Source organism: Plectropomus leopardus, chromosome 14 (assembly GCF_026936395.1).
Source record: "Plectropomus leopardus strain MGB_pleo_1.0 chromosome 14, ASM2693639v1, whole genome shotgun sequence".
In the NCBI taxonomy this organism is placed as follows: domain Eukaryota; kingdom Metazoa; phylum Chordata; class Actinopteri; order Perciformes; family Serranidae; genus Plectropomus; species Plectropomus leopardus.
The window spans coordinates 9076068-9098701 of NC_142189.1; the positions used below are offsets into that span (position 1 = coordinate 9076068).

At 39.8% G+C, this 22634-nt stretch overlaps 1 protein-coding gene across 1 annotated transcript in view; it reads right to left on the reverse strand.

Annotated features, from left to right (window-relative positions):
- Nucleotides 1-682: 682 nt before the first annotated feature.
- Nucleotides 683-22634, reverse strand: part of slc25a21 (solute carrier family 25 member 21) — a 119125-nt gene continuing 97173 nt past the window's right edge. The window contains exons 5-11 of the mRNA XM_042501311.2: nucleotides 15921-15987; nucleotides 15072-15131; nucleotides 10447-10554; nucleotides 10178-10342; nucleotides 6529-6710; nucleotides 4891-4943; nucleotides 683-3529 (exon numbers count right to left, since the gene is read on the reverse strand). Coding sequence (XP_042357245.1) covers nucleotides 3468-3529; nucleotides 4891-4943; nucleotides 6529-6710; nucleotides 10178-10342; nucleotides 10447-10554; nucleotides 15072-15131; nucleotides 15921-15987 — 697 coding nt within the window. The 3' untranslated portion in view covers nucleotides 683-3467. The remainder of the gene's footprint in view (nucleotides 3530-4890; nucleotides 4944-6528; nucleotides 6711-10177; nucleotides 10343-10446; nucleotides 10555-15071; nucleotides 15132-15920; nucleotides 15988-22634) is intronic.

Genomic DNA, 22634 nt, shown 5'->3' on the forward strand with positions numbered 1-22634 from the left:
AAGTCTGAAACAAACATACAGCGCCCCATTACAAAAAAAGGACACGTTAAGCGCTTACAATTCCATCAGTCTGCAAGCCGCAGTTGTTAGTCTATCACCACGGGGCCCCTGGGCAAAGAACCAGGAGCCGTTCCATTTTGGCAGAGAGAAACTCCCACATTAATGATGACTGTCAAATGCCAACGTGGCTCAGTATAAGCTACTACCAGATGAGGTTGAGATGAGTCTCTTACAGAGCAGCCATTGCCCTGAAGGCTGTGCAACAGGTGTGTGTGTGTTTGCATGTGTGCGTGCATATTTGTGTAAAAGATAGACTGGCAGAGGGAGAGAATGAGTGCGGTGTAACCCCCCCAATTCCTGAAGCCACATTTGCATTTCTTGAGCTTGTTGTTTTAGCTCGCACTAACGCTGTGTGCTCAGGCCGCCACCGAGAGAGCGAGAGAGAAAAGACTGACACTCGGTTGGCTAATACAGCTGACAGGTTCTTAAACAACACAGTGCTCTGACGAGGAGGAGGGTGAAGAAGTGGGAAAGTGAAGGAAGGTGATACGCTTATATCAACGCCAAGCTCCCCGTGAGAGACGAACAGGCAACAACAAAAACTTACAGGAGACAGAAGTGCTTTAACCCAATCCAAACACACACACACACATGCACACACAGTGAGGCACCCAGTGAGAAGTTTAGTTTGTTTTTCTTTTATTTGTTACCAAGACATTTGAGTAACTTTTCACAAATTCTACATTAAGATAAAAGTCAAATTAACAAAATTTCTTACTAATAAAGCTTTCTAATTTAAAGGCGATACACAAATAATATCAGTCATGCAAAAAGATATTTTTAAAAAAAGTTCTGCAATAGGCCGTAAAAATATCAGAGTAAAAGAAATTCTTACACACTTTAATTCTGTTTTAAGAATTATTTGGCACTATAGCGGCAATTTGGTTTTAGATGTAAAGTAAGGCTCAGTACGATGGGTGTGACCACAGTATATATTTCACAGATGCATTGTTGTATATAAAGATGTGTCCATAAAAAACTGTATGTATGTCTGCTGAATTGTGTGCACTGTAGCTGACTTCAAAATCTGCTCCTTAATGAGCAGCTTACGTGAAGATAAGAGTGATGTTTGATAGAGGCAGATGAGCCACTGCGTCCAGCAGAGCTGTGTTCTGTGCTGTGCAGCTATATAATCCTGACATATACTTGCATGCTCTACAGTGCGTGTAAAGCAGACTTTTTGTATCTTGCAAGTCCTTTCGTAAACATGCCTTCACACCATTGTTGTTTTATTTCATTTGAAACTGAACATTAAAGCAGGGGTAGGCCTTTTTGAGTTTGTGCTTGTGTATTTAGACCATGATAACCCTCCAGCATATTGTAATTCAAGTGGTCTGAGAAAGAACTGGACTTCTGCACCTCCTCTTGGCCCTGTTTTCAGGATTTAGAATATCTAGTCTGTGACGTGATTTATTGGCCAATCACAGGTCATTTTAGAGAGAGGGCGTTCCTATTGGCTATTCTAGAAATGCAGAGCATGTGCACGTCCCCTCAGATAATAAAAGTCAAAATGGCTATGTTTACATGCACAATAATATTTGACTATTATTCCAAATACGACAATATTCTGAATTTGACACTGATCATGTTAACAGCATATTCTGTCTATATGTTCTGAATTAAGCCTTTGTCCGAATTTAGCATTTTCCGATTAAGACGTGAGATATGTTGATATTATTCTGGTTTTAGGAGCATTATTTGGACACGAATACAGTGCATTAAGAATATGCATCTCAGCTGTTTTTTTTTTGTTTTTTTTTTTTACTGTAGTTGCAACTCTTGTCTGTCTATGATTGGCTCTGTGCGTTGTCATGGCTACGTCGTACACAAACCAACTCATCAACAGTTTGCAAGGCTGTGGTAAAGATGTGTGCCTCAAGACAAGCCCATATTTCTAGTCAGAAGGAGAGATGCACCTTCTTTAAAACATAATGAAAGACCTGACTATCATCAGGTTTTCAGATGTGCGCAAATATCGCATCACAAACATTATCAAGGTGATTGAAAGAATTAACTATTTTGATTTGATTTTTCTTTGGAATTTTACAGCATGACAAGTCTCACAACATAAACATATATATATATTTTTATCTGAGAGGACAGCCCTTAAAAGCATTCCTAAAATGCTTATTTCCAATGTGATCCTTGGTGAAAACAAAGAGGGAGGCTGTGTTAGTATAGTCAAACAAGTTTGCCACCAGTAGGAAACTTTGAAAGAATCCTTTTTTGATGGAGAGAAACAAAATGGCACAAGTGGCTCCAGCTGATCCACTTTTCTATATTTTGACATGATAAATGACATATTAGTCATTAATCAGACTATACTTGGCTGCATGTAGATAAGAGTATTAGTGAAAAATTCATTTTCATTTGCCATTAGTAGAAATTAGGAATTTATCTTTTCCAGAATAAGGGTAAAAACCAGAATATTTTGTGCATGTAAATGTAGTCAGTGAGTCATGAAGAAAAGAAATTCTCATTGAATTGCTGTTTATAACAGCATCAGGATCGCAGGCACGTCCAGGATGACTGAAATGAGTGACTAATACCTGTACAGGTAAATTTATGAGGTGTGTGCTTGTCTGGTTGGAGGAACTGAGGACAGAAAGGGGAGAGCTGCAGGGGGAGGGCTGGATTTTCAAATTCTGGCATTTATTTTGATTGTCTTTTCCAGAAAACTGCCTACCCCAGCTTTAAAGCCCCTGAAAACTTTGTTTCCAACATTCAGCACTATAACAAAGTATTTGTGACTAAATAAGCTACTTCATGATGAAATATTCTTCACTATTATTCTTTGAGAGTTTAACTCTCAAAAACTCACATAATTTGCTTCATCAGGACTGTGCTGGTGTAGTTTGCTCAGATTTCACTGACAATTCGAGCAACATGAGCAAACAATCCCACAACATTTCCAACTGAGCATTGCCCACTTCAAACTCAGTGAGAGGAGCACAGAATAAAAGTACTAAATGCATAAATGTCCCATGTGAAATAGCAAAAAACTGTTATCAATTTGACAGAAAATACTGTGTTCATTTTGGACCTCATTATTCATACTGAGAAGCAGATTGAAACAATAGGTTTTCAGGGCCTTTAAAATCTACTGATCCACTGTGAAAAACATGCTTTCTATTAGAAAAGTATTCCATTTTCAAATATTCCAGCTGTTTTTAATTCCTGAGAAAGTAACTTTGATGAAGATGTGTTTTTTTTCTTAGAAAGTTGCATTCTAAGATTGTAATACTAATTTGATATTCGTAGAGCAATATTGTGTTTTCAAGGTAAAAAAATAATCAAAAAACACTAATTTGGCTTGATGTCAGTGGAGTCAGCTAACAATAATGACATTGAGGTATGATCCATAAGGCACTCTCGTGGGTATTATTTCTGTGGTTTGTTTTGTTTTGTTACCAGTTCCTCTGCAGCCATCCTGACACATATTCATAGACCAGAAGCATCACCGCTCCACCTGTAACCCAACAGAAGAGAGAGAGAGATGCAGCAAAAAAATAAAAAACTCAGCTAGTTAATAAGCAGTGTGAGCTACCTAACCAATAGGAACCAAGAATATACTTTATCATAGACGGACATTACATGGATGGTGAATAGAGTGCTGCAGGGATGACGTTTATTTTTGGGACAGCCTGGAAGTTAGCATTGCCCTGGTTTCCACGACAGTAATTTAATGGGATTTTCCCATTGATTTGTGTATTATTACACAAATACTTACATGCATGGATGGATTACTGAACGGGCCTACCTTCAACTACAAAATGTCTCTCAAAGAGACATTTATATTAGATCATGAAGACATGCAAAATGACCATAAAGAAAAATTAAACAACAAAAAATCACAGGGAGATGTGTAATGACTACACAGAGATGCAAAACAATAACTAAAAGAGGCTAAATAGGTATAAAATCAGTTTCTTGTTCCTATGTAGGAGAGGTGGTGGGGCCCTTCTACAAGTCTGTGCCCAGGGGCTTGCTGTCTCATAATCCGCCCATGCTTACACAACATGTTCTGTAGCATAACCTTCACGAATGAACACCTCTTTTAAGATTTTTTTAGTGCAAATTCAATCATCAGAAGTAAAACATTAACATTAGGCTATAAAAAAACTACATCATGGTCGCATGACAGAACTTTATCACCACAACAAGGCCATAAAGCCGTGTTGAGCTTGATGACACTCTGCAGTCTCATTTAGCAACTTGTTCGCAACAGCCTTTTTTAAGACACTTAAAAGCGTCAAAATTCATGAATGGTGTATTTACCGACATATTTTATGCTGTAGAACAAAACATAGACATCTCTTAAGCTTGTGTTGACCACAGACTTTATTTGAGGTATCTAACCGAAAACCCATTCAAAAAAACGACTGACTTCAAGACCAAGGAACTAAAGGTGCTAAAATGTGAACTCATTTTTTGGTTTTGGGACTCATTCCTGCAGCACTGTATTAGGACAGAATACTTGGATAAGCAGTAAATGTAGCTCATTATATTACCATTAAAACATTGCATAGATATTAGAAATAACAACGTAAAATGATTTGATTCGGGTTATTGACAATGAGGCACAAAACAGTAAGAATTAATAAATCTAAGAGGGAAGTAGAGCTTGTTCACACATCATTTCACTAAAAACACTCATGCAAAGTTGAATTTAACACTAACATGATTTGGGAAGCACTGTCTAGATCAATAATATGAGAGTTCCTGAACATAAAAGAAAAATCAACATTGTTTTCTCAAAATGATTTAAAGATGATTTAAATGTGATATTAGACAATTTTAATATCGGTATGAAGAACTGTATATTGTTACCTGGTCCAAGCCTCATTATCTTGGGCACCAACCCCTTGTATAGTGCCAAGTACCTATGGAGAAAATTGAGATGTTAATAATGTGCAATTACAAATACCAAACATAAAACTCAATATATGTTCATTTCTTTTGATTTCTTCATGTGACTCAAGAACGTCATCACATGGTATGGAGCACAATCATGACACACATTAATAAAATATTGTTACTTAAATAAAGGAAGGACATTCCTCAAAAAAGCTCCTCGCTGACAAATACATTTTGGCTTATCTGATTATAACAACATTAAAGATGGGCAGTCTGAATAATACTTATTACATTTACATTCAAACAAAATATCTCACAAAGAAATTAATAATTATAATCCAATCAAAGAACTATTACTATTTTTTATCTATGTATGCCTTAAGTACAGTGATATTCAACTTACAGCCCGAGGTGCCCCCCCCCAGACTATTTTGTAATTCACTATAAAAATTAAGTGATTCACACTGAGAATTGTTTTTGTACTTTTAGTATAATTTAAGTCCCAGAGTGCATAAAACAGCATCAAAATCCTAAAATCCTAGAAACATGTAACGAGCTGCTGTGACTGGGTCCTGGCCTCCTGTCATTTTGCAAAAGTGGCCCCAAAGCAAAGCAAGTTGAGTATCCCTGCTTCAGTGTGTGTGTGTGTGTGTGTGTGTGTGTGTGTGAGTGTGGTGGTGAGTCCTTGCCTGTCTCTCTGTCTGCTTGGCTGCCTGTCTCTCTCACTCTCACCCCGTCAGGTACATAGTTGAGCTCTAACGGCCAGCGGTGGCGAGTACCTGCCTCTTAATGCATTCAAGGTGATCGGTGGCTGCCTGCCTCCGCCTCGTGCTCCCTGTCCCGCTCCCTGCCCCCGCCACTGATGGCGTTAATAAGGCTCGACCCACTTCCTCCCTGGCCCTCTGTCTGATTAGATTGACCCGTGGAGCGCCGTGCGGCTCGTTAGGGTCTGCTTAACGACGTCTCCCATAGGGACCACTAATTAGCTGGGACTGTGTTGTGTTAGAGCAGGGGACTGGATGTGGCGGAGGGGGCACCCTGCGTGCACCCCTGCGACGACAACGTTTCAGTGCCGTTCCTGCAGTCGCCCCCGAGGCTCCTGCGTCCACTAACTACAAACATCTCGCTCGGCCCTTGTCTTAGTGGAGCTGCATGGGGGAAAGTGGAAAGCCTGGGGCAATTGCTAACATAACATACATCTTTTCCTTGAAGCTTCCATTTAGAGCTGCCATTCTCCGAGGCTCGAAAATATGTTAACATTTACTGTACGTCTGACAGACTGCAGAGATGTATGATCACACACGTGGGGAATACGGCCCAGAATGTAACGTCACTATTTGGTTTCCATTCATCGGATCACAGCTTTGCATCAAGCTGTTCATGCACTTCCTCTGTAGTTAGAGCAGGAAACTCACACCGCACAATCAAACCCTGCTAACTCGTAGCTGCAGCTGCTACATTTGTCTTTCCTGACAGCCAGGTTGGCAGATAACCAACTGTCAACGGCTAACAAAGCAGACAAAGTGCCTCATTAATTCTTGGATTCATCGGTGCCAGTGTTTCAATTTTTAAAAAAAATTTGATCCCCAGTTAACCCCCCATTGTTCATACCCCTCCTCCCGGTACACCAATGCCATGGACTGGAAGCAGGTGCGATACTTGATCTCTCCAGGAACGGGCTGGGGGCCTTGGATGCGGCTCTTGGCTACGTCAAAGGGAATGTTCACGCAGGAGGAGATTGTCCCGGACACCAGGCCGATAGCAAACTTCCTCAAAAACTCCAGCATGGGGTCCTGGTAAAGAAGAGGTGACACAGGTTTTTTAAAAAGTGTGCAGGACTCTGTATGCATCACATATAATAACCTGCCCTCAAATAGGAAAATTTTCTTTTACTCTTTAAACATCCCATGACCACATACTTATTATATTTTTTTTCTGTGTTCTGTTGTTTATCTGTTTTTGTTTTTCTACTTCTTGTTCCTATAATGTAAAAAAAAGTTCATAAATAAAAAGCAATAAAATAAAGAAAAGAAAGGATTGCTGGACTGCCCGGGGCAAGTAAATTTTACAACTTACCAGCCTGATTGGAGAAAAGTTACAAAAATTAATTAAACACATTGTTTTGTTGGAGACGTGATGATAGATTTAGCTACGGAGTGAGCCGTCTCGCTTCCTTCTCATCTCTGTTGAGAGTAACACGTGCAGGACTGATCAGGCACTCACGAGAAAATGGCAGCGAGTAACGACAAAGTTTATGAGCTGAAGCACAAGCAAATATTTCAATTATCTTGTAAGAGGAAGTTAGTTGGGTGGAGTTGGAGGATGTGGGCCAACGTTTGAAAGACGGTGGAATAAAAAGGTGGATAAAACAACAATTAAAGAACTATTTCACGCTGGGAAGATGGCCTTTTAATAAAACTTGGCCGTCAGTGCAGTATAACAATGCAAATACATTTGAAATTGCTTTATGACCAGAGAAAACAAGAGAAAAAGGACAACAATGCATTGCGCCACATCAGACAATAAATGCTCCTGCTGGTGAATGTGAATTCATCTGTTTGAAACAATAGTGGCCGGCAGGCAAGAAATGATCTCATATTACAGTTAAACTGTAAGCTAAGACATGTTTTCGAAAAGTTTAAAAGTTTTGAGGCTAAAAATACATGCAAATCAGCCACAGAAACTTGGTTTACATTTATATATCATAAGTGTATCAATGTCTGTGAAGTTTTCAAATAAATGGCAAACCGAAGACAAATTTCCACATAAGTGGACAATAACGATATCTATTCTTTTAGCGCTGTTTAGTTTTACCGTTGGATTTTTTCAACCTCCATTTTCACTGTGGAGGAAGCAGTATGGCGCCCACTTCCTGTTCATAAACTCTTGCTATGACAGCTAAACAGGACACTGAAATGTGTTTCTGAAAACATTTTAGGTGCAAGATAGGCAGTGGAGTAACACAATCTTTGTATTTCACTGGCACTGCCTGGTTTTACAGTTTGATTGGATTTCAGTCTAAGTTTGAGAGAGAGTGCGAGAGGGAGAGAGAGAGAGGGGTGGGTTACTCTCTTCATCTGCTTCTATGCTTTTTGTGGCCACGGCGGCAGCGTGGGTGGCGGGCATACAAAAATGCAAAAGTACAGCCTTAAATTTGAGTACAGCCGCTAGAGCTAGCCAGACTACACAGAATGACGCCTTTTTGCATCAATTTAGGTCATCCTCTGAGTTTTGGGAGGGTACCTAGGCGCTGGTTAGATGGAGGGAGGTTTACCGCAGTTCATTACACATACTACTCACATTGTAAAGTATTCCTTTATCTTTAGCCTTTGTATTTTATTTTGTTGTTTGTGCAATGCTGCAATGTGCATATTGATTACTTTCTCCTGGTATGGCTGCTTTTATATGTTCATTTCCTATGTTTTTATTTAATCATGACTTTTATTTTATCTCCATCTAAAGCACTTTGGTCGACATTTGTTTTTTTTAAATGTGCTCTATAAATAAAATGTGACCTAACTTATTTGATAACTGCCAAAAGATAAAACACTTTGTTTCAGAGCAAGTAAAAACTGACTTCGGGCACGTAGATATCTGACCCACTTGCCCAGTCTTGCCAGTTAGGCAAGTGAAAAAAAACCCCCCATAAACTTTGAACCCTGGTACGCATGTTCAACAAGCACCATTTTACTGGAAACATTTCAAAAGTGGGCACCAGGTGTTAAATATCATCCCACAAAACATTAGTAGTGAATATAACTTCAGCGAGAGAAAGTAGTGCCATGGAGTTGACTAAATAAATGGACAGACATTATGTATATGTGAGAGTGGGGGGAGAGCATGAGGAGGCTTGTGCATATGATTGCAAAGCTGGCATGAAAGCCCTGATCATTTTATGGTAGCGGGGGGCAGATTAGTGCTTCCTGACTGCGGTGCGGCGCTCTGATTGGCTGAGCAGAAGCACATGTTCTTTGGGGGAGCCAAGACGGAGGATTTATAAACAGGGTGCATGCAGGCAGACTGGGGAGGCATATGGGGACAATTTGGGTAATTGGGCTGTGACTCGGCACAGGGGTATTACTGTACCAAAGAAGCCCAGACTCAGAGAGCTCTGACAGCTAATTGGCCGGGATATTTTTACAAATGACAGCAGCCTCTCTGGTCCGGGCCTTTCTCAAGCGGCTGGACACCCTGAGAGCCGAGGTAAATCAACAGCTAATCCCACTTCTTCTGTTTTTTTCAAGTGGGATGTGGGGAAGGGGGCAACATACCCACGGCCTAAGTACACCCATCAACCCACTTCCTAACAGCCTTAAGCAAACATCTCCTCACACATTCGCTCGTGAATGATGGCAGTGTGCTATCTGCCTCCTCTGTACTATTAAAATAGAGACATGAGAGAAGCCCGAGCTCGGCCAGCTTCATTTGACTATGGACATGTTTGAGTTGCAAGCTCATTGCTCATGTTGCTGACAAAAGGGCTTTGGAGGAACGCCACTATCAGCTCAGCCTGTGAGCTGTCGGTGGCCGCAGTATTTATTCTTTTCTGCCTCAACAATAGCTGTCGTTAGCCTCCCACAAACAGGATCATTCCATCATCGCACATACCGATGGATCATTCCCAAAAGCGACGGCCACAATCTAAGAAGAGAGCTATTTGGGTCATCCAGCCACATAATTATCATTCAGAGGATGACCACTTGCTTCTCTGTACGCCATGCGTCACTGGAAAAATGTTGAAAATATAGCAGCGCTCGGGCTCCCACTGTAACCTTGAAAATAGTGCCGTTGTCTGCTTCCAATTAGTTCATCGGGGTTAATCTAATGCTCTGGTTTGTACATGTGGAGCTGGCGTATGGTAACGTTTCCATTAAACAAAATTAACTTTTGTTTGGGCCATCAGGCGCTGCCGGATGTGTAATCTGAGACTTTGAGGATGTTATGACGAGCAAACAGCGGAGGTATTAGCGGGGCTGATCTTACAAGCTCCTCTCTGATTTCTGCTTCCTCTCTGCCATGGCAGTCAGGATCACTAATCATACTGTCAAACACTTGCAATTCCCCACTGGCGAGGTGGCTGGGACATGTGCATATCATATAGCCTGAAGTAAGTAAAAAATTAGGTGTAGTCAAGGTTACAAACACCAAAGCAAAGCTGAAGTTGTGTGCGTCTGTCACTTGGCTCCAGTTGCATTTGTCCCGAAAACCAGAACAGCACTGGAGGTCGGAGTGTGATCATAGATTTTGATTGGCATATTACCGGGCTGGTGGGAATAGCATCCTTGACGTTGAAGTAGAAGCCAAAGTAGATCATGTTGAAAACTCCGTGGCGTCCCAGTGTCGATGTGAGTCCTTTATTCAGGCCTCTTAGCCCAAATCCGTCTGTCTTAATTATGCGCCTTGCTTGAGCGAATGAAGAGGGTTGCTGTATTGGAGAGAGTGAATATGAAGGAAATGTCACATGCTGACAAAAAAACACACTGGGCATCTAAAGAAAAGTGCACATTACAGGATTTTATTTCTATCAACCTCTTTGAAGGAGTCGCGGTTGGCCTGCAAACTGACTTTCACCACTTCGAACGGATTGACGACAACCGCTTCAGTCAAGCCTGCGCCGAGGCCTGCTACAGACAGCGCCTGCAGGGCAGATGGACATGATTTAGGAGTGAGAATGTGCAGATAATATTTGGGTATAAACAAAGCAGAACAGACAAACAGATGTAAACAATATGTTATTTAAATAGATCCCAAAAAAAATCACTAATAGTAAAAATAATAGCCCGATCAGAAGAATAAAGACGCCTCATTTAGGCACCTAAATTGGGAGACTGGTGTGATCTGGCCCGATCAGAAGGACCTTTCAATCTGGTTGAGGGGGATGTGTAAAGCAGCCTACCACAATCAAAACATCTGCAGCCTGAATCCACATTTTTAGAGTTTGACTGTTTATTAGATGGGCTATTAAATATATATACAGTTCGATTATACATTCATTGCACATTTTCGGAACACAGAGTGTAATATGGGCACAGATGGAGGAGAACACCAGGTGCAGTGAAAGAAAAACCTGATCGTTAATTGTATCTAGTCTAAAGGTTTGCATTCACTTCCACTGCAGCAGCTGCTCCTCTCATCAGCTTTGACCAGATAAACCGATCAATTATCCGCCCTGCAACTCAAGCTTTAGAAACTGCTGCAGAGGAAAAAAGAATCCACATTCATGGACCCAATAAATTGTTTAAATTTAGAGAAGGGACATCCATTGTCAACCACCGGCACACATAGATCGCAATAGTAGCCTTATGTCATGTTGTTGCTACAGGAGTGGAGTTGCTGGACATAATAATCATGTATTGCCACCAGCAGCAGTCACCTGCATATGAAACATTTAGGGAACATTGGTAAATTGTAGCATCTACCAAAAGCCTGCATGTGAAGTGTTTTGGAGACATCTGTTATTTGTAGCTACAAATAATCTAGGTTACACTTCAGTTACTCACTATGAAATTTAATTAACAGGCAACACCACTTCTTCACGCTGAACATTCTCAATAAAGTTGGGGAGAAAAAAAAATCTTCTGTTATATTTCCAGCAGATTAGACGCTTCACAGTGCGCAAGTATAAAAAAAGTTATATTCTGATTAAATGCTTTGCATGTAAAGTTTACATTTTTTAGTTTATTTATCGTCTACGCAAACACACATTTTATTTATCATCCATGTCAACAGTTTAGTTGGAATCTCTAATCAGAGAGATTTCAATGAAGAAATATTGTCCTCGTAACTGCAGCTAATGAGGAAGACTGTCAACATGTCCGAGCTGCAGGAGCGTAATGCTCAATCCCAGTTTCGCTTTCAGAAACTTGTTCCACGGGTCCTTTTGTCTTGTTCAAGAAGGACATTTGTGTCTGTCATGTCTGTCATTGTTGTCATTTGACAAATGCTTGAAGACACACAAGACACCTGTGTGTGTTATCATTTGACAAAATGTTAGATGACAAAGGGGAGGGAGAGGAAGGTGAATGAGAGGAGAGAACTAGAAACGTGATTAAAGTAGCAAGATCCATCGATAAAAAGGTGGAAAATTTAGCTAAAAGAAGTAAATAAAACAGTTAATTATTTCCTAATGAGCAAAGCACTTTATTTTGTGCCGCTGGATGCAATATAAGAGGCAACAAGTCCACTATCTATTTATAAATGTATCACCCTGACATGTAATAAAGAGGGGATTTCTGCAAAACTGCGTGTATTTGCATGGGGCTGTATAAGTGTGTATGTGTGTGCATGTGTGCGTGCATGCTTGCTTGCAGAGAAGCGTAATGGGAACATGTCAAGAACGTGTCTATAGCTCATTACTCTTCCTGCCTCTTTATCCTGCTGTCAGGGCCCCAGGACCCATCCTCTCAGACATGCCTCACGATGTTTACACAGCCAGCCAGCCACGTTTTAATTCCTTATTTGTATTATTACTGTGTGTGTCCTCATTAATCAGAGTGAAGGCATTCAGCTGTACCATGCTGAATAGGAGAGAGAGAGAGAGAGAGCGCCATTCAGACCCAATGTGTAATTCACTCGCACTAATGATCTGATGTGATTACAGCACTTGATACGCGAGGGCCTCTGGGGGGAAATGGGGTTGGAGGCACTTGAAGAAGAGGAAGATGAAGAGATAGAGCAGGAGGTGGAGAGCATGATGGATGGGACAGGTAAGCATTTCTCCACCGATGGCTGTAAAAACAAGACGAGGATATGCGCCGTGCTGGGGCGGCCCCTGCGCTGAGTTACAGGTAAGCCATCCATCACGCCCGACACTTGGCTGCCACCTGAATAGGCGGAGTGTGGTGACCGCGCCCCTGCAACGCAGATCTGTCGAGCTTAAAACTCTGACTCAATGTAACAGAAACCAGACTGGTCAAAAAGGATGAAACCACTTGTAGATTCATGGCCTGAGGTGTAACCAGTCTGCAGAATTAATAACCGCCGAGTAAACACGCAGAAAAGGCTGTTTGTTGGGACAGAATAATGTATGTTATAATTTTGGCTTTACTCAGGCACACTGGATTTGAATGAAACAATGACTTTGAGGTTTAAGTGACGAACTTCAGCTTTAAGTGGTGTTTCGGTTGTTCTGTCCTAATTCATTTTGGATACTACTTATTTGTAAACGTACAATCCGTCAGATTAAAACTGGCTGACACTGTTAACCTCGACTAATTTTAGAAATGAGCCCACTACGCACCAAATCAGTTGCTGTTTGACTTGCAGTGTGAGAGAGAGTCACAACACCAAATTAACTCTCCTAAAGATCAGCGATCTGGCTGTCAGATGATCGGTTGGAAATCTGGCATGTCTGAAATTTTGGTTGGCTATCTTACAGTTTTAGCAGATCCACGGTCCAACATGGCTGTCGTCAAAGATGCGCTATAAACATAGACTAGAAAAGCTGCCGTGATGTCAATAATTGGTTTGTGGACTCCCGTTTTGAAACCATAAGTTTTGTATTTTGACCAATCTTGGAGTTTTTGGAGCCGAAAGTGACCATATTTGGAAGAGAGGCCGGAGCTGTGGAGGAGCGAGGTGTGGATCTGACTCACAGACAGCCTGTCAATCAAAGCAGTCCACTTAACAGGTGAGTTAGATAGAAATCCCCCGGGCTCAGTTTTCTTGAATGTTGAAATTAGCTATAGGGCATTTTTGTACCAGACTGTAAACATGTTTATTTCCGCTGTAAATCTGGGCATTTGACATAGGATCTACAGGGACTTAAAAGTTGCTTCTGGAGCCAGCTCTGGGAGTTGCAGCTTAGTTTTAAACTGTTGTCAGCATTTTTTTCTAATCTATCTGTAGTATTTTACATTTTGTAGCTAAAACTACATCTTGACTGAAACTGTGCTGTATGAATGCTGCAGGTTCTGGGAACACAGAAAAGCTGACTGAAATATTGTAACATGAACAAAATGTTCAAGATTAACAAAAACCCAGGATGTCTGCCCAGGTTTAAAGAAATACTTCACCCACAGTATGATCATTTGTGTATTAATTAATGTTGAATTTGTGAAGAAAACTTTGTTTTTCTTTCTTCCTCCTGCCTTCACGGTGAACGGAGAATCCAGAAAACTGAGAAAATTCTTCATGAATTTGACTAAACTGGGAAACAGGTTTAACAACAGCAAAACTGTTTGCAAACACACAAATTAGGCAATATGATCCAAGTTTCATTTATCTAGCTGTGTGCTCAAAACTTCACAAACACATGCATTTTCACCATAACCTTACCATTGAAATCATTTCCACATATTTCATTAAGCAGAGTTCAAATGCATGAGCTTGCCTAGGCACTATACTTATTTGTGCGTGAAGCTATTATGCAGAAGTGTTCTAAATACTAAGGTTTTAGCGAAAATGCATGTGTTTGGGAGGTACTGAGCATATGACTGTATAAATGAGACTTGGATTAATCTGCACAATTTCTGTGAGTTTGGCTGCTGTTAAATGCGGTTGCCTTTGACTTAACTTGATCAAGATGTTCAGCGTTTTATGATTCTTCGTTCACTGTGAAGGTGTGCAGGAATAAAGTTTGTCTTCACAAATTCAATATAACATGGTGACTAACTGATATACAAACGATCATTTTGCAGATTAAGTATTCTTTTGACACCTAACAGGAGTGTTATTATAGGCTCTTGCCACTTAATCCCCACTTCAGAGTTTTCATTCTGTCCAATGTGAGAAGACCTGTTCAGTCAGTAAGGCTGCCAGTATGTCAGTTTTGTATTTAACATTATAGTAAAGTCTCACAAAACCCTCTAACAAAAATGGAATGAACGTTTTTTTTAGGCCAGAAATAGTAGAAGCAGAAGACTTTTTTTAGAATGTAAAATGTGGAGTAAATTCTCCAAGCGTACTCATGCATCACTTGTATTTGTACTTGAAACATTATTGAAACTGCTTTTACAAATGTGCATTGATTTACATTAAGTTATTTAACCGGTAAAATTATTCTTGGCATTTGTCTTTGTTTTGCCAGCCTTTTGCAGGTGAGCTGAAAGGCCGATTTTTGACACTGGGTGTAACACTCTTCCTGGTCCTGTGAGTGTGTGTGTTTATTTTTCAGGTGAGAGTGTATTCAGGTGTTTCTGTTTGTAAAGACTCACCACACCAGGAGACAAAGGGGTCAAATTCAGCAACTTCTTGTACTGCTCAAAGGTGAAAAACTGCAGAGGGAAGATCAGGATGAACAAGCTGTCAGAAAGTCATGCTACATTCACAAAGTGACATCTCCATACACATACACACCTACATACACGCAAATTATTAAAAGCTGCAACCTTAAAAACACAGGAAAAGAACTTGGGTGCACATTATATCAACTCAACCAGCACATGAAAATTAAACTGTGCTATAAATCTTAAACCACAATCTGTGTGGGAAGAGAAAATTCTCCTGCACGCTCTGAAAAGGAGAAACATCCACTGATTTGTTTATCTGAGCAAAGGGCACAACGCCAGCAGAGGCGTTTTAATCGGACCTTTAATTTGCTTTAATCCTTCGCTCCAGACATTTCTCACCATCAGCCGGCTTTGTTCGCTCTAAGAGCGATTACCCCATCTTCTCAGTGTGAGCGCTTAGTTTTTACACAATTATGTCTCCAGTGTCTCATTATGGAGCAGCTCCATGCCAGGCATCAGGCCCTGTGCCCCTGTCACCCCCTAAAATGCTGTAAGCCTTCGTACAAACACATATCAAAAGACGGAGGCTCAGGGGAAGGCTTTAACTAAATGCTTGAAAGTCAATATTTTGTGGGCCAACAGTACAAATAGGAGTGGCTGAGGCGGCAGACATGGCACAGGGAAGTCGTGTGTTTAATCAAAATATGTGTGCCGTGTTGGAGTGACTGCGGCTGGAGTGTTTTCATACAGCAGTGGAGCACACAGTGAAACAGGAGCCCGAGCGCTGCATCAGTGCGGCTTTCTATGTGCCAACATGCACATCCTTTATCTCACCTTGACTGCTCTCTTTGGCGTCTCGGCCAGAATTGGAGGCAGGATTCCCTTATAGAAGCCAAAGACTCTGTAGAGACAAGAAAATAAAATGTTTATGCAGAGAGATGATGTAGGGCAGTGGTACCCAAAATAATGGAGAATAGTTGATTTTCACTAAAAAAGTGATCCTAATGTGAGCAAGAGTTATAAGAGTGACTGTTCTGATCATAGCATTAACTTCTTCCAGCTGTAGAAGAAAACTATACAATTCTGGTCTAAATCATAAACAACCAAAATCTTTTTAGACGGAGGTTCCTGAAGTGAAGTCTGGGGGTCTGTGACCTAAAGTGTATCGGTTTGGGGGTCTTTGTCAGAAAAAAAGATTGAAAACCACTGATACAGGATTCCTGCAGCAAAACATCTTTTATTCCATCCTCTGTCATCTTTCAAAACAAATGACATTTATTAGATATTCGTGACTGATGCTGTTTTTATGTCTCTTTAAATCTTGAATAAATTGTTAGTATTTTAGCTGTTATTTAAGAGACTTTTTTTAATTGTTATTGTTATGTATAATGATTTAGCACTTTCATTACAATTATTTGGCCCATTAGAATGCAATGTTAACATCTGCTTCAGCAGTGCATTAAAGGGTCAATTCAGTCAAAGTACAGCACACTACATATCATACTGTATGCATGCAGAGACATTTAGTTGTTTATTAGTTGTACTGTACGGATGAAGTCTAATACAACAGCCCTGAGCTGAATCTGAACTTCTTTAAAGTTATTATGCTCAAATCACTGACCATCCTAAACACAGACTGCCAGACTAATACAGAGCTCAGACACAGAGAGTATATTGCTGCTGTTTGGCAACATAACCACCGAGATATATTTTTAAGCCACAAACCCTGGCAAACAAGTTCTCCAGGAATCTGCGGAGGAAATGATTTAAGAGTTTATTTCAGACTTTGATATACTGGATGTTTCAAAAGACGGTAGCCGTATAATTTTAGTCAATTTGGTAGTTTGCCTTTACTCAATCATACGTCCAGCTGTGATTTAGAGAGTACTTTGAGGAAGGAAAAATAATAAAATGATACAGTGAGTTATGTATATAGAGATGGATGCCTACATTTTACACAGACTGTATTTTGTAAGCAATCCATTTTATGGAGTGTATTTACAGAGTAAATGGTCAGTCTGGTTACACTGTTAGTTTCATGTAAATTCCCTTTTTATACACTTGTTAGAGTGGACAGAAACGTGACCGGATGTTTCTGAAAAGCAAACAAATGTCTAAATGATCTTTAAATTATACAATGCACCTTAAACAAGGCTCTTTCTGGTATATTTCAGGCCACTGACCCCTTACCTGAAAGAGAGACAGAGCAGGGACCCGTACTGCACAGACTGTATAAAACTGAGTCACACTAAAGAAAATTCTCTGAATATTTTTAGGTTTTCTCTCATTTGTAGCCTGTAGCTACAAAGTCAGCAACAGTTATAGTCTCAGTGCATCGGTCTTAACTTTACTTTTGCCGGTGGTTTCTGAGGTGAACAGTATGTCATAGTCTCTTGCTTGAAAAGTTACAAAACAATCCATCCCGGCTCACAAGAATGTCTGTACACTCGAAATAAAAAATACAACTAACTGACCAATATGTTTATTTCACTTTCCTGTTGCGGATAGGTGCCGCACAGTGATTAAGAGTTAAATGACTGCACAAGGATTTATGGGAAACAACCTATCATTAATGTTGTGTTCTGTAAATTTGTTTTTTTGTTGATGTTGTTTTTTTAAACAAGCCAATTTATCTTTGCTAAAAAAAAAAAAATCATGTTTATGAGCATTTTGAGACTTAATTTTTTTGAAAAAACAAACACACAAACCAACCAACAAACAAACAAACCCACCCCCCAGGTGTCACAGGTCCCTTGTTGAAGACCCAGGATCTAAAAATAATGAATTAATCTAAAACTGAAATATTTTAAGCCTGCATTTTTTCCTATTTCAAAGTACTTTTATTCAGGTAGGAAAATCATGGTAATGTAATAACAGGAAGTCATTAATTGAACAACAGTAGTTGTTCACCTGAATGCCTGACCAGTCTTTGATGTGCACGTGTAAGAAGATAGTAGTATGCTTTCTGTTTTGCAAAGAGGGCATGAAGTGTGTTTGGTACACACTCAGAAGAGCAGACATGTGCATTTCTCTCGCTCCTCATTTTAGAGAAAACATGGGAGCGACAGTTCATCTGTTTGAGCTTGTGTGACGTTGACAGGGCCGGGCAGATGATGTCAGACAAGCTGTCAAATAAAAATTTACAGGCATTTTTTGATTGATTTTTCAAATATTTTATGTGCAAACTTTTTTTTTCAAATTTTTTTTTTAATCAAAGCCTTCTTTCTTAAATCTCAACTGTCTGACATTAATGAGCACCAATAAACTGTCTGTGTCTGAGGCCTCAGGTATGAAACACAGCACACCTGAAGCAGCAGATATCACTGAGTCATTAGCTGCTTTGTTGATAACAAACTGTCGCTGGCATCAGTGCACTACTTTTCTCATTCCTACATGTTGTTTTAAGGGGATTGCCTCAAAGTGAAACAGGTAAAACAGGTCTTAATCTTTAAACAAGAGTAAACACAACAGTATCTACATACATTTTGGAACTAATAAGAATATTCATGGCAATGAAAGGTTTAATTAAATAATTATCTTCACCCTTGAGTGTTTCGGTACATGATAAACCAAACAGGTGAGAATAGGTCAGCAGGGCTGTATAAAGAAAAGAACCACAACTACTACTGGGAGATAAATAATGCAGTGTGATAACATAAAATCATAATGTCAGTGTTAGTGTCACTTTGATTCAGGTCCAACTGTGAGTTCAGTCTGTAAACAACATGACAAAGAAGGTGTCAGTTTGTTTCTTGCAGAGCTTTGGGAGCAGGGAACCTAACCAGCGTGTTAACAACAAACAAACCTGCTGCCGTGCCAGATTTTTTTTTTTTGTGCCGTCACCAGCTTTCAAAAGCGTTTCAGATTTCCACTTCCTTGTTTATATTCTTTTCACGGAATATACAAAACAAGTACGTTTTTAACAAGTTCACAGCCATTCAGAGCTGAGGTCAAACAAATAGTGTTCATTTTGTTTCATGGTGAAAATGAGGAAATGCTTTGAAGTCACGTTTCTCTTATATAATAAAGATAAGAACATAACCAGCCATGCCCTTGTTAAAGTCAGATTTAAGGATAGGGTCAGATAATCTTTTTTTTTCTTATCGTAAACAGCTCACATAAAAAAAACAACAAAAAAAAACCCAATAAACTCATCAACTATCAAGTATTTTGATGAAGATTGGCACTGCAGTTCATTTTGAGTCGATTCAAAATAAATCATAACCACGCACTAAAGCAGCAAATGTGTATTAATTTGCAGCTAAAATAGTCCCCCCCAAAAACACCATTTACTCCTGTTTGAAGAATATTTGCTACAATCAGTGCCCAGGTGTTTTAGGAAATGTTTTAGCCTTTTTTAAAAAGCCACATCATGCATTTTTTTAACCTTAAAATAACAGCTTCAAAATAATTTTGATTGTATAGTGACGTGTGATAGAAAGAATTGTGCCTCATTCATTCCCACTCTGAAGCACTGAACACCTGCTCTTCCACTATGTAACTGTTGAGCGGGCAGGATCTCGCGGGAGAAGTGCGTAATGCATTATGGCATTGGCTAGCTCGCCTGTTTGGCACTGCTTTTTTAAATGCTTCATCAGTAAGTGTTTGATGTTTTCCTTTGATATTATGTATGGTGTTAGTTTGAAATAAAGACTTAAAATAAAAGCCAGCTTAGTACGTTCAGTTTGGACATTGTGATAGAAGTGAGAAGCCCAAAGGCAACCCTGTCTGAGGATTCAAATGAGTTAACTAACACACTAATGTAGGGTTGCAAACTGTTTATATTGTCCTGACATATGCTGTGGTGATCTGTCTCACAGCTAACGGGAAAACGACGATCTGACAGCAAAGTGTGCATCACTGACAGCAGCTACGTTTACATGCACACACTTTTTCTAAATCTGATTGAAATCAATCGGATTATAGATTTCAGGTCAGTTGTTTAGATGAGATGTCTTCCAACATGATCAAGTGTTTACATGTGCCAACGCATGTAAACAGAGCAGCTGTGTGACATGAGCAAATATTATGCATATAGAAACTTGAGACGGCTGCCAAGTCTTGCAGTGATCATGAGACACGCTATTGAGACTTTTCACGCACTCTCACGCCACAAGTGCATTTTCTCAAAGTGAAAAATAAGAAAAGCATAACTTCTGACAGAAGGGCAGTGCTCTCTCCCTCTCTGCTCGGGCACCTGGGCAGGAGTGAGCGAGTTACTATGGTTACGGGGCTGCTCGAGCACTTGAGCGTCTTGTCTACAGCGTGATACCAACAGAAGTTGCCGTTTTCTGGAAGTGGAGAAACATACGTTGTCAGGTCCCCTTACGTAAGGACGCAGCCAGAGATGAATCAGCATAATCATTTACATAATACAAATGTCCTTTTAGTCGGTTTACAAAAAGGTTTATAATACCACTCTGCAACTGACTGAAATTTGAATTGGTTTTGGGCTGTTTAAGCATATTGAGGTGTTTCTATGGATCACATTTAACCTGTTTGGGCTTTTAAACTTATTCTAATCAGATTAGCGGGCTGCATGTTAACGTGCCTCGTGTCTATATTCCTGTAAAAACCTGTAATGGTAGTCCCCTCTGTCAGTCAACATGGTTCTCTGGCTTCTGATGTCATATTTGCAGGTTGCAAATCCTTTAGCTTGTCAGCAAAAGCACGTGTACAGCTTTCTATGAGACAGGGATGGCATCAGTGAGGTTATTATATAACACTGGCCGGGATAAACACTTTGCTGTTAGGAAACTGTATGGGCACCAAATGGCAAAAATGCCTGTTGTTGCATAATTCTGCTACTCTACCTGACTGTAAAATTACCCTTAATTCACCTAAAAAGCCCAAAGGTCATTGATTTAGATCGTCTGGACCTCTGCAAATGCACAAGGACAGTTTTTGTTGGAATATTACCAACCTGTGGATTATGATAAGGCCTAATAGGTGAGTTATGATTGTTTGTTTGCTGTTGTCTGACAGAAGTGTTTATTTTACCTGCTTTGATGGCTGTATCTTTAAATGGTCTGCATCAATCGAAGCACAAAGACTGTAGCTTCTAACAACATGTTATATGAGTAATCAACATTAACACAACAGGTGTTTACATATCATTATTACCTAATAACCCTTATGCTGGCCTGTAGGGCAAGAGGTTAAAATTCAAGTTTTTTTCATGACCTGTCTTTACTGTTTAATATTGCACACACTCATTGCTCTGCGCACAAAATGTGCTTTTCAAAATTAAGCTTTAAAAAATAATATACATTAATATTATTTTCTTCTTTTTTTAACTATTTTTTTCTATTTTTTTTTACCAGCATCAGTCCCAATCATAAATATCAAATCATCCTTAATTTTCTGAATTTTAACTCTCTGAATGCCAGGTTTTTGTCATGATGATGTCATTATGTTTTTAGATAAAAAAAAAAAAGAATTATATTTAACATACGACATGCAAAGCAGATTTCTTTTATTATCACAGCCTGGGATATGTCACTAATTTGCAGCAACACTGACTGTGACAGTGCACCTGGTGGAATAGCATGTATTTTCTCCATATGTCAAATATGGTAAAAAAATGACATCATCAGGTGGAAAATAGTAAAAATTACAAATTCCAAGGCAAAATCCCAACTAACACCCAGAAATAATACAGTACATGTTTGTATGCTGTGGATCAAAAGTTGTAAATGAGTTTAATGGGTTTTCATGGTGCTTCTTTTGCACTTCACAGTATAAACGTGACAATTTTGTTTTAGACTTACTGTAGAAACTGACCTGGAAATTCCAAGATTTAACAAAAATACAAAATCTTGCCAAAATGTATGCCATATGCAGGAAACAAAGCCAAAATGATCAAAAAATGAAGAATGAAAAGCATGTAAAATGCACCAAACAGTCCCTACGGAAAGATGCACATCTTCACTGAGAATGAATGGGCTTGGGACTGAGAGCTACCGACAGTGTGTAGAAGCCAATATCATGTATACTGAATATGACCAGCCTTATCCTTTTTAAGTCATCAAACTAATTTAAAGCAGTGAACGTCAAGTGCAGAGTGGCAAAAAGCTGCTGGCAGGTCACAGGCAGAGAGAGAAAGTACAAGAAAGTTCATATTGATAGTGTACACAGCTCTGTGGACAAAGAGGACAACGTGGCGTGACCGACTGTATCTTGTGAACAAGAGGCACCAGTTCTGTTGTGGCAACATGAGCAACATCAGCAGAGATGATCCTGGTTGATTGGGTCCAAGTGTAAATATGTTTGCTGCCAGCTCACATTTCCACTGAATAGAACCTGAGAGGGAGGACAGGCTGTTACGGTGTGCACAGAGTCCACAGCAAGTGAGGCCGCCTCCCAAAAACAGCAGTGAACCACAACTAATTATCAAAACACTTGTGATCAGGTGACAGAGCCAACCAACACCTGAAGTTACACATGTGGCGCTGGCTGTGGGTAATCAAGCCATCATCATAATAATACCTGAGCGAGGGATTATGGATGAGACCTCGAAGCCAAAATGAATCCCTCGGATTGCTTGTG